Here is a 12,234-nt window from a genome sequence, read left to right as displayed (position 1 = left end):
GCAGGGCGGAGCCTGGAGGCGGCCCGAGGCCATACGCAGGCAGGGGCGGGGCCAGGCGCTGCTCGTGCCCTGGGAGGCGGGTCTTGGGAGTGTCGAGGCGGGGCGCAGAGCCCAGGAGGAGGGGCTTAGGGCGGGGCCAGGGTTCAGGAGGCGGCAGGTCGTGCGTGCGGAGGTGGGGCCGGGGGCGGGCCAGGCGTGGCGGGGCCCTAGGAGGCGGGACTTGGGGATGTGGGATGTGGGGCCAGGGGCGGGAGGGGGCGGGGCCAGAGCTTCGGTGGGGGCGGAGTTACCGTTTGGCGCCAAGTTCGGTCGGGTGGGGCAGCGAGGGTTCCCTGGGAGCGTCCAGTCAGGCCATGGGCCAGGTAATCATTCTCGTCGTTCCCGCACCTTCTCAAGGGTCTTTTTGGCAGGGCCCTAAGGGCAGACCGTCGCCCCGTGGGCCTTTTCCCAGCCCTGCGCTGTCCCTCTGGGGCTGCGTCCTCAAACCCACTCGGGAGCATGTATCTCTCAGCTCTGTGGACCGCGGCTGCCCTTTCTCTCCTAGGAAGGGTGCTGGGGTGAAGGTGTTGGTTCGCAGCCCGCCCCTTACACGGAGGGCGAGGAGAGACTAAGCCGCAGGCCCCTCCAGGTGGTAGGTGGAAGTTTTAATAAGCGAGGGAGCTCGCTTGCCAGGCTTGTCTTGGCCGCGAGGCCGATAGTACCCTCCCGCCAGAATCTTAGCAGCTTGAATCGAGGCCTTCACGGGGCCCCGTCACTGGCCGTCCAGGGGTTTCCACGGCTGGTTGCTCCCTCCAGGCTGCTCCCTCAAGTTCTTGAAAGAGCTTGGACCGTGGGAACCGTGGGCAGAAGTACATACTGAGGGGGGCGGGGAGCCTTTTGGGGTCAGTTTGGGGTCAGCCAGCGGTCACCTTGTTATCCAGCCAGGTTTGTTTGCCAGACGTGCAGCAGGGCAAATACTGAGATGAGGTTTGCAGAAAGGGTTTATTCACAAGGCAGCTGTTCAAGGAGACGGAAAAAACAAATCTTTTTTTTTTTTTTTAATTCCACTTTCTTTAATGTTGTATAAAAAAGTAACGAGTAGAACCAAAAGTAAATTAAACATAATCACATTTGCTTATACCACAATCTCAGTTTTTCATATGAACTTTACTATTCAAACAACAGAAAGTAGGTGGCAATTTAGGGATTGGCAAAGAGATAAAACCAAAACTACTTTACTAGCATGTTTATTCTATACTGCGTATAGCTTGCTCACAAAGATGGCGTCTCTTACTTCTCCGCTGTGTAGGAATTCAGTTTGTTTATAAAACTGAGCCTGCTCAGGAGTTCCCGTTGTGGCTCAGTGATGTGGGTTCGATCCCTGGCCTTGCTCAGTGGGTTAATGATCTGGCGTTGCAGTGAGCTGTGGGGTAGGTCACAGATGCGGCTCTGATCCCGAGTTGCTGTGGTTGTGGTGTAGGCTGGCAGCTGCAGCTCTGATTCGACCCCAAGCCTGGGAAACTTCATGTGCCATGGGTGCAACTCCAAAAAGCAAAAGAAAAAAGTAAAAATATAAAAAATAGAAAAATTGAAACTGCTCAAAAGCTGAGGGAGACTAGAAATGATAGGTCCATATCTGGGTGCATTGTCATACAGTTCAAACAGTGGTGTAGCTACTAGCTTGTAATTTTTAGGGACAGCAAATAAGGCTTTCTCTTGAAACTGAACCAAAAACAACGTCTTGTGTTGCTTAGGTTTTGTAATGTGTGCAGGAATATATGGACACCGAGGAGGTTCAGAATTTGGTCTCCACCCGTTACCAATGCAATCATCAGTGACCCAGTCTTGCAGGACTCCTTCTTGACGACCCAGTATCTCTGTCATTAAGCGTCTTAGCCCTTCATCTTCTCCTGGGTTAAGCTCACCACCAGGTTATTTGAAGAAAGTTGTTCCCAGCTGTAGCAGTAACGCATGGGGTAGCCGGTGCTCATGGGCAATCAACACCGCTTCTACAGTCCTCCTCATGCCAGTGTAATCAAATTCCTCCCTTATGTACTGAAATCTGGTGGCAACAGAGCTGACCTTCTCATAGAGGGGCTCTTTTGTACCAAAAGTATAATTGGTAGGAGGGTATGGGTTGATGGTGAGGGGTTCTAGGGTGAGGGAGCTGGTCTGCTGAATGTACCTGCTGCCACACTGATTGACCTCCCCCGCCCCGTGGGGGGGAGCCAGCAGTCTGCCAGTGATTGGGTAGCACCATGGACATGCTGGCGAGCCCTGGCACTAGCAGCGAGCAGAAAGGGGGAGGCAGGGAGATCAGTGTCCCACTCAGCAGCTGCTGCCTGCCATTAACAAGGGAGGTCAAGGGGAGGCCAAAAAACAAATTTTTTGTTTGTTTGTTTTTGTTTTTAGGGTCACACTGTAGTATATGGAGATTCCCAGGCTAGAGGTTGAATTGGAGATGTAGCTGCCAGCCTACACCGCAGCCACTGCAATGTGGGATCCGAGCCACGTCTGCGACCTACACCACAGTTCATGGCAACACTGGATCCTTAACCCACTGAGCGAGGCCAGGGATCACACCTGCGTCCTCATGAATGCTAGTCAGATTTGTTTCCACTGCAGCACAACGGGAACTCCCAAAGGACAAATCTTAGATGAGCCTCCCCACCCCTGTTTACAGGCAAAAGAAGCAGGGTGGTCTGGGATGTGGGTAAGGGGGTTGGAAATAAGAGAAAAGATGAGTAAGTTGTCGTTTTGAAACCAAACACGGCCCTGTGGGGTTCCTGGGCACAAAAGCCTTTCTGTATCCCCCATTTCTTGTTCTTAGGAAATGGGCCTCCTTCAGCCTCCATGACCTCCCCTGAGTTCCAAGGGGCAGGGGCAGACTGGTGCTGATCAGGGAAGGAAGGGGATGCAGAGACCAGGGAGGAACAGTCCAGAAACAACAGTAATGGCCTCGGGGCAGGACCCTGGTTCCCTCTCAAGGGATGCACATAATAATATAGGCATCTTATATGCCGAAGAGAAAAGTTAGATTCCTTATGCTTCTTTTAGAAATGAGTACTTTGAAACTGAACAGCTTAGAGTCCTTCCTTGTTCTTCTCCCTGGCTTAATGGCACCCTAAACACAGTCACCCATAAACTAAAGATCAGGCACCCTGAGCACACTTGCCTGTGGGTTAAAGATGTTTAGCACGTGATGTTTTTCAGGACTTTTCCTAGTTTGTTCTCATCTCTGATCCATATGCCCTTTTCGCAAGTACTGTTATTCTAGGCAAGAACCCAGAAGATCCCCGGCATGGTCCTGTGGAGGTCTCTCTTGACTCCAGCTTTGATGATTAAGATGTCCCCAAAGAAAGAAGAATGAATGCATGTTTGTCCCAATCCTGATTCCTATCTGAAAACCTGTTTTTCTCCTTTTTACTATAAAACTCCTCACACTTCTAATAGGGGTACAGTCTTTACGGCATGAGCCTGCTCTGACCCTCCTTTGCTTGGCAAAGCAATACTATTTTTTCTCCTTTGCCCCAAACTCTGTCTCCGCGTTCCAGGTCGGCACTGGCAGACAGAGGCCGAACTCTGGCAGTGGTTTTGCAAGGGTGCAGCTAAACTACAGGCTTATTTAGGGGACCCTTGTCTAGAATGTGCCTAAGGGTGAAGTTCTTGGTCCTCTGACGTCAAAAGGTCACGGGGGTGGGGGTGGGGGGACTCGCACATGCCCAGACGGAGGGGAGGGTTGGCCGTGCTAACCAGTCTTAACCGGCTCCAATTAGACACAGCTGACTCCACCTTCCTGGAAAACAACTTGGGTGAACATCTTATTGTTTGGGCTATACGATGCTTGGAGGACATGTGAGTCTTTTGCAGCAACAACTAAAGTGAGCTTGAGCGGTGAGGGCAGGCTGCAGGTGTGATAGATTTAACCATGATGCCCTGGGGTTCATCAGCCTCTCAATGACCTCCTCTAAGAGGCGGCAGGAGCCTCTGCTCCCCCAGCCTTTGGGTCTGTCCCTAACCCTGGAGTCTTTAGTTCACCAAATACTAAGCACCAGCTTAGCTATGTGCCTGGCATTGTCAGGCATTGAGCATGCAACAGTGAGAAGAACCAGGAGTGGTTCCTGGGCACAGGGTCTCATAGGGGAAGTGGGTATTGAACTATCACAAAAATAGGAGATCCCTTTGGGGCTCATTGGTAACAAACCCAACTAGGATCCATGAAGATGCAGGTTCCATCCCTGGCCTTGCTCAGTGGGTTAAGGATCTGGCGTTGCCAGGAGCTGTGGTGTAGGTCGCAGTTGTGGCTCAGATCCCAAGTTGCTGTGTCTGTGGTGTAGTCCGGCAGCTGCAGCTCCCATTTGACCCCTAACCTGGGAACTTCCATATGCTGTGGGTTCGGCCCTAAAAAGCAAAACAAACAAAAAACAAACAAGAATAAACAAGAACTCTCACACAAATCTAAAGGCACAGTGGCAATATGCACTGTGCCACCAAGCACACGGAGCTGTGAAGGCTTCCCATAGGAGTTTTGACTTTGCAGGGAAAGGAATCCAGAAGAGTAGAGGGCTCCTGGGGGTGGGGGTGTGGTGGTACAGAGGGGGGATGGGGAAGAAAAGAAAAATTACTTCCATTCGACCTTATTGTGTCTTGAGTGAGGAGCAGGACAGTGAAAGGCACTGGTGCTGCCTCTGGAGTTTGAAGTGTGTTCAAAATCTAACTCGTTTACCTTCGCAAATCTCATAAAATGCCACGTGGAAGTGGCTTGGGAGCTCATTTGTTAAATATGCTCGCACAAGGTGGAGGAGGGGGAGAGATGAAATCTTATTACCCCTTTCAGATGAGAAACATCTGAGAACAAGTGAGGAGAATTAAATTTTTTTTTTTTTTTTAAAGGGCTATACCTGAGGCATATGGAAGTTCCCAGGCTAGGGGTTGAATTGGAGCTTTGGTCACCAGCCTACGCCACAGCCACGGAAAGGTGCGATCCGAGCTGCATCTGTGACCCACACCACAGCTCAGCTCACTGCAACGCTGAATTCTTTAACCCACTGAGTGCGTCCAGAGGTTGAACCTGCGTCCTCATGGATACTAGCTGGGTTATCACTGAGCCACAGTGAGAACTCTGAGGAGAATTAATTCTTTTTTTTTGTAGTTGTCTTTTTGCTATTTCTTGGGCCGCTCCCTCGGCATATGGAGGTTCCCAGGCTAGGGGTCTAATCGGAGCTGTAGCCACCGGCCTACACCAGAGCCACAGCAACGTGGGATCCGAGCCGCGTCTGCAACCTACAGCACAGCTCACGGCAACGCCGGATCGTTAACCCACTGAGCAAGGGCAGGGATCGAACCTGCAACCTCATGGTTCCTAGTCAGATTCGTTAACCACTGCGCCACGACGGGAACTCCTGAGGAGAATTAATTCTAATTGAATGCATTTATTCTCTCCTATTTGTTCTTCCACCAGAACCATGGGAGCACAGGATCGAACACAAAATTTTTGCTTTTATTCCATCAACGCTTAATTTAAAGAGGGCAGACTGTGGTTATTGTTGTGTTTTTACATGGAATTAATGGTGTTGGGTCCGAGATGTTGCATGAATCCTCTGAGTTACAGCATCTTGGGGGAGAAACACCTGACACCCACTCTGGTTGCGCCTTGGTCCTAAAGGAACCATGTCGGAGCTCCCTCAGGTGTACTGGTTCACTTGTGCTGTTTTGATCAGCTCTCTGCCTGCAGTAAACAATGGTGACGAATGAGAATGGGTCAAACTCATAAATACTGAGCTCTTATTAACACATGATGGCTATTAATTACCTTTCTTCTGAGGAGCCAAAGGGGCACAGTCAACACTGGAGTAAGTGATACTCCATGATGTTAGAGTAAGATATTAAAAAAATCTAGGCTGGTCCAGCCTTCCTGATGCCCCAGATGAGAGGCTGACCGGGGAAGGACCCTGCGTGAGCCACCCCACTGAAATGCACACAGAAGATACTTTGTTCTATGCGTGTGGGTTCTTGGGAGGGACAAAGGTCATAGGGTCACATAGATCTGAACCTAGAAGGCACTCAAGGGATTTGTGATGTCCCCTGGGCCTCACAGCTCTGGTGCGTTCAGAGGTAAGTGAAGGTTAGGGCTACTGTTTTTTTGTTGTTTGTTTGTTTTTTTCTTTTTTTAGGGCTGCACCCTCAGCATATGGAGGTTCCCAGGCCAGGGGTCCAGTTGGAGCTACAGCTGCCAGCCTATGCCACAGCCAGCCACAGCAATGCCAGGTCTAAGCCGCCTCTGCGATCTACACCACAGCTCCTGGCAACACCGGATGCTTAACCCACTGAAAGAGGCCAGGGATCAAACCTGCAACCTCATGGTTCCTAGTTGGATTTGTTTCCACTCACCACGACAGGAATTCCTAGGGCTGCCGTTTTAACATAAAACATGAGAATTCCAGGTGATATTGACATGGCGAGAAGAACGAGGATATATCCAAACTGGTGGCAGAGCCCATGTGTATGTGCACGTGTTATATAGCAAAGGTTCAACGTCTTTAGATTTGAATTTGAAAGAAAGATTTGAGGCTTTATTAATAATAATAAGTTACTGCATTTTAACGGTATGGAATGGGTTGCCTTTTAGAAATTATGCTGCGGGCATGGCTGTTCCATCAAGACATTGACATTTTTCCTGTCTCTCTCTTATGCCTAATGGTTTCTGTAGAAAAGGGCCAATTGATTTCTTTCTAAAATGTTGCTTCAGGGTGTAGAGACCTTTGCAGGTCATGTTTCAGCTTATAGGAAAATTTTATAGTTACATATAAGTTATGTTAAATATGGGCTTTGTAATGGAGTTAAGGTTAGGTAAAGGTCTTGACTTTGCTTAGGCCGTTGAGCGTGTTCAGGAGGCTCTGGTGCAGCTGAGACAGGTGCTCTTTGAAAGCAAAGGAATGGTCAGGATTGGGTGTAACAAAGGACAAGGGAGTCTCATGATATACCTACAGAAATATGGAAGGGGGTGCCTCGGGACCATATAATGCTTGGGTTGGTGGCAGGACCGGTGTCATGGGTTGAATTGTGTCCCCCGCAAAGGTTGGAAGTCCTGTCCCTGGTACCTAAGAATGTGACTTGATTTGGAAATAGGGTCCCTGCAGGTATGGTTAGGTCAGGAGGAGGTCACACTGGATTACTGGGGGCTCTAAATCCCATGTGAAGACAGACACAGAGAGAAGCAAGCCCTGAAACGGTGGACGCCGAGATTGTGTCTACAAGCCAAGGAATGCCAAGGGTTGCCGGCAACCACCAGAAGCTAGTAGAAGCAAGGAAGGATTCTTCCCTACAGACTTCAGAAGGATCACGGCCCTGGGACACCCTGATTTCAGACTTCTAGCCTCCAGTTCTTTGAGACAACACGTGTCTGTCATTGTAAGCCACACAAGTGTGTGGTTGGTAACTTGTTAAGGCAAATGAATGCAATTGGAACATAATTTTTGGAGCACAGTGAAAAATGAAAATGCGAGCCCTTTGTTAAAAAAAAGAATCAAGATTTTTAAGACCATTCCAAGCTGGGGCTTTTCTTATCTCTGGGCCCTGTATGGCTGCCTAGGCTGCAAGACCATGAAGTTGGCCTTGGTTTCCGGGTTCTCAGAGTGCTTTGCCCCAAGGCACTCAGGAAGTGGCTGAAGTGAATTATTACAATATGCACTTATCACCTACATGGACCTGCAGACTGTTCACTTCTTTTACCAACAAAAGGCTGTGAATGTCACACTGGCGACAAACAGAACTGCAAGTCCTCCTATGACAACCCCAAGACCAATTACTATGTTTTAGAGAGCAGATGCCCTCTGCATTTCCACTCCTGCTAAAAAAATCAGATGGTTTTAAATTGTCTGATTATTGAGAAGCTGCTCATGAGTCCCTGGGAAGTTTCCCATCCAGGCGCTAGTGAATATTAATTACGGAAATGAAATGTACATTTAACCCAAGGAAGTGCTCAGTGTAGAGAAATCTCACAGGGCAAGTCGTTGAAAGCCAATTTACTAAACGACCTATTTGCCAGATGACCCATTTGCCTAATGACCACTTTTACCAAATGACCAATTTGCTAGAAGCCAATTCACTGAAAATCAGTTGGTGGGATGTCCTGTTTATCAATAACGGATGGTCAAACACACCTTACCCCAGGCTCCTGGGACTATGACACAGGGTTAGGGGCCAGAGAGTTGAAGGAAAACTCTAAAAGTTAAAAAAAGACAATAATTTAGAGAATTGTCATTCATTTACTTAGTTTTCTGCAAAACAGTTTGCTTCCTATAAATTCACAAGAGGATTGTGGGCAGTGGCTTGGAAGAAGGGAAGAGGGTGCAGGAAGCTGTTCTTTGTACTCCACTTCGATTGAGTGTGGTCCCTCTAAGCATCTGATAAATCACTGGGCAATGTCTTTTTTTTTTTTTTTGTCTTTTTGTCTTTTTGTCTTTCTAAGGCCACACCCATGGCATATGGAGGTTCCCAGGCTAGGGGTCAAATTGGAGCTGTAGTTGCTGGCCTACACCACAGCCACAGCAATGCAGGATCTGAGCTGCGTCTGTGACCTACACCACAGCTCACGGCAACACCGGATCCTTAACCCACTGAGCGAGGCCAGGGATGGAAGCTGCATCCTCACGGATCCTAGTTGGATTTGTTTCTGCTGTGCCCCAACAGGGACTCCTGGACATTTCATTTAAATGAAATCATACAGTATGTGGTGTTTTGTATCTGCTTCCTTTCACTGAGCATCATGTTCTCAAGGTTCATTCAAATTGTAAGATGTATCAGTACTTCATTTCCTTTCAGTGGCTACATAATATTCCAGAGAATGGATAGACCATATTTTGTTTATTCATTTATCAGGTTATGGGCATTTGGGTTGTTTCCACCATTTGTTTATTATGAATAGTGCTGCTATGGGCGTCTGTGTATACATTTTTATGTGAACAAGATTGACTTTTTTTTGGATATATGCAAATGGAACTTTTTTTTTTTTTTTTTTTTTTTAGTGAATCTTTTGGTGATCTATGCGTAATTATCAAACACAAACACATAGGCTTGAGTTCGGACATCCACCTTGCATTTCTTTTCTCTTTAGGGCTGCGCCCAAAGCATATGGAAGTTCCCAGACTAGGGGTCAAATTGGAGCTACACCACAGCAATACCGGATCCGAGCTATGTCTGTGACCTACACCACAGCTCATGGCAATGCCGGATCCTTAACCCACTGAATGGGGCCAGGGATTGAACCCACATCCTAACCCACATCCTCATGGATACTAGTTAGGTTCTTCATTCGCTGAGCCACAAAGGGAACTCCCAGCCTTACATTTCGAATCCCAAACAGCTTTGGTTTCTTCCTTGTTAAAATGGGGAGATAAGAGCATCTATCTTTAGGGTTGTTGGGAAGACAAAAATGAAATAACTCACATCAATTTTTTTTTTTGGCTTTTCATCTTTTCCAGGGCTGCACCCACGGCATATGGAGGTTCCCAGGCTAGGAGTCGAATCCCGCCGGCCTACACCACAGCCACAGCCACCCCAGATCCGAGCCGCGTCTGCAACCTACACCACAGCTCATGGCAATGCCGAATCCTCAACCCACTGAGCGAGGCCAAGGATCGAACCCGCAACCTCATGGTTCCTAGTAGGATTCGTTAACCGCTAAGTCAGGACAGGAACTCCAACACATCAAATTTTTAACACAGCCCTGGACACAACCTTGGTCAGGGATGTTTGTCGCTATCATTGCGTTGTGGTAACGTGGGCAGGGTTGGGTGGCTGGGGTGTGGAGTCGGGTGTGGGGAACACTCAGAAAGCAGGGGGTTATAACTTATCATGCCTGTACTTTTTAAAAATTTAATTAATTTATTTAAAAATTTTTATTATAGTGGATTCACTTTTTAAATATATTTTATTATAGTTGGTGTACACGCCTGTACTTATTATGTTTTAATTTTTTTCAGAACTGCCCTTCCCTTGTTGCTGCCTCCCAGATCCACGTGGACTTGACTCATTTTAGAAGCTGCTCACCCCATTGATGTTATAACCAGGGACTGCATACATCACAATTGGCAGGACCTGCTCATGTTTGGCAAAATGGAAGCGTTCTGGAAGTTCCTTCTTCTTATAGACATTGAGGGGAGGGTGTGCGTGCTTCAGCGCTTGGTCAACAGCTTCCTCCTGCCCGGGCTTGGGCAGGAGCACCCCAAAGCTGCCGTAGTCCACGATATCACACTTGACCAAGTCCCTGAAGCTGATGTAGTTGCTCAGGAGGATCTCGGTGACATTGGGCTTCTTTTTCACGATGGTCATGCCGTGGTCTGATGTGATGATGACGTTGAGGTGCAGGGTCAAGCCGTGCCTCTGGATGGCTTCCAACAGGTACCCGATGGGTCTGTCGATGGGCCGAATCCTCACCCTCCTGTCCTCTGTCTTGGGCCTGAAGCGGTGCCCCATGTCATCAGGCTCCCTGCAGTACAGAGTCACGAAGTCAAGGTCCGCCTTGGTGAACCAGTTCATGATGATCTCGATGTTCTCCTGCTCTTCTGCCTCATTGTCCTTCGGGTGAGGGTATGACTCCACCAGGGACCGCCAGCCGGCCTCCCCTTCGTACTTGGCACCTCCCTGGGATAGTGGAATGATGCCCTTTCCCTCCCCTGCAAGGCCAAGAAGAGAAGACTGTCAGGGCCATTTCTCCCATCTTTCTCTTATTGTGCAAAGCCCAGTGTGCCAGCCTCCCTGCCCCGGGCCAGAGGCATCAGAAACACGTGGGCTGTGGACGGAATTGGGTGGGGCTGGGCTTCCTTCCTGGCATCACCAGGATCTCATGGAATCTAAAACACTCCTAGTTGTGAGACGTGTCTTTATTTTACATACTCCTGTGAAGAAAAATGCTGCCAATGACAGCAGGACGCGCCAGTGATTGTAGGATGCATTTCGATTCTGGACGGCAAAATGAACAAAAAGTGCCTTGGGATGGAGGAAGAATGGTACTAAGTTGGCGATGGTGAGTGATTTCTTTCATCTCTTAGTGCTTCAGTGCTTCTACCTGTAAAATGCCAAAAAGCTGATGGGATTTTTTTTTTGAGGATTAATTCAAGTAACTTTCAGATAAAGTGTTGGGCATCGTCTTAGGGCACATAATGGGCACTGGTGTCTTTGCCTCCAGACCTAACAAGCCACCACAAGCCTTCCCATTGCCCTGGTGGCTGGTTTGGAGCCCCTTGAGGGCTCGTTTCCCTGCTCTCACTCCATGCCTACTTCGGGATGGGTGGGCCCCACATCAGGCTGCAGAGGTGGGATGTGGCTCTGGCCTGGCCAGCCAGAGGACACTGCATCCTCTGGCCACAGTGGCTGCTTCAGCCTTGGGCCCATGTCCCAGTCAGAGCCCATGACATGAGATCGGGGGACTTCCTCTGGGACTGTTGGAGAATCTGCTTCACTGGTTCCTGTCGCCGGTGCTTATAAAATCCGGGGGTGTTTGCAAGAGGGGGAGACTGTTATCTTGTTCCCATGCAGGTGTCTGCTCAGATGGGGGCTTGGAGACCCACCCAGAGGCAGAGAACAGGGCAGTTAAAGGTGTGCTCGATGCTGGGTTGCCTGGTTTACCTCCTCTCTCCCACTTGGGTACATGCTACTCAAATGCTCTCCACCTCAGTTTCCTCATCTGTAAAATGGGGATGTTAATGCCACATCGTGGGATGGTTGGGAGGACTAAATGCACACAAAGCATATTAGTAAGTCTTCAGTGGGCTCAGCTTTTATTTTTCCTGAAGAGAAACAAAGAGCATTGGGCAGACCACGTGGTCAGGCGAGGAGGGGGCAGTGATCATTTCCTCTGGTTTCTGTCTCCTGAGGGGGACTGAGGGTGGATCTGGAATGTGCCTGTAGACTCCAGGTTTGGGGGTCTGCAGAAAGAAGATGAGATCAGGGGCTCTAGTGATGACAGAAATGGTGTAGCAGGGGGTATGGGTTTCCTTAAATCAGAGAAATATGTCCGCCATGAAAGGTGGCTGAGTCTTGCAAGGCCTGGGCAGGGCCTGGGGTTGCTGCTTGACCCTGAAAGCCTTGTCCCTGGAGCCCAGTGACCTTCACCTTGTAGACAGGACAGTAGATCACAGGCAGCAGGCAAAGGGCCCCTGCCTCCCCATGGGAGGAGCTGCTGTCTCTTCCCTCTCCTTGTCCCCAGTGGGTAAACCAGGGAAAAGGGGTGAGGGGCCATAGAGAACAAATCAC

At 49.1% G+C, this 12,234-nt stretch overlaps 1 protein-coding gene and 1 pseudogene across 1 annotated transcript; both read right to left on the bottom strand.

The window, feature by feature from the left end:
• On the bottom strand, positions 608 to 3,282 carry LOC100524367 (annotated as a pseudogene).
• Positions 9,971 to 11,373, bottom strand: LOC110260112 (ectonucleotide pyrophosphatase/phosphodiesterase family member 7-like). The gene is given in 3 exon segments (XM_021088379.1): positions 9,971 to 10,625; positions 10,628 to 10,655; positions 11,260 to 11,373. Coding segments are annotated over 3 exon segments (753 nt in total). The 3' UTR covers positions 9,971 to 10,014.

Source organism: Sus scrofa, chromosome 3 (assembly GCF_000003025.6).
Source record: "Sus scrofa isolate TJ Tabasco breed Duroc chromosome 3, Sscrofa11.1, whole genome shotgun sequence".
Taxonomy (NCBI): domain Eukaryota; kingdom Metazoa; phylum Chordata; class Mammalia; order Artiodactyla; family Suidae; genus Sus; species Sus scrofa.
Note: the sequence above shows the minus strand (reverse complement) of the source record. Positions and strands in the feature narration are given on the sequence as shown.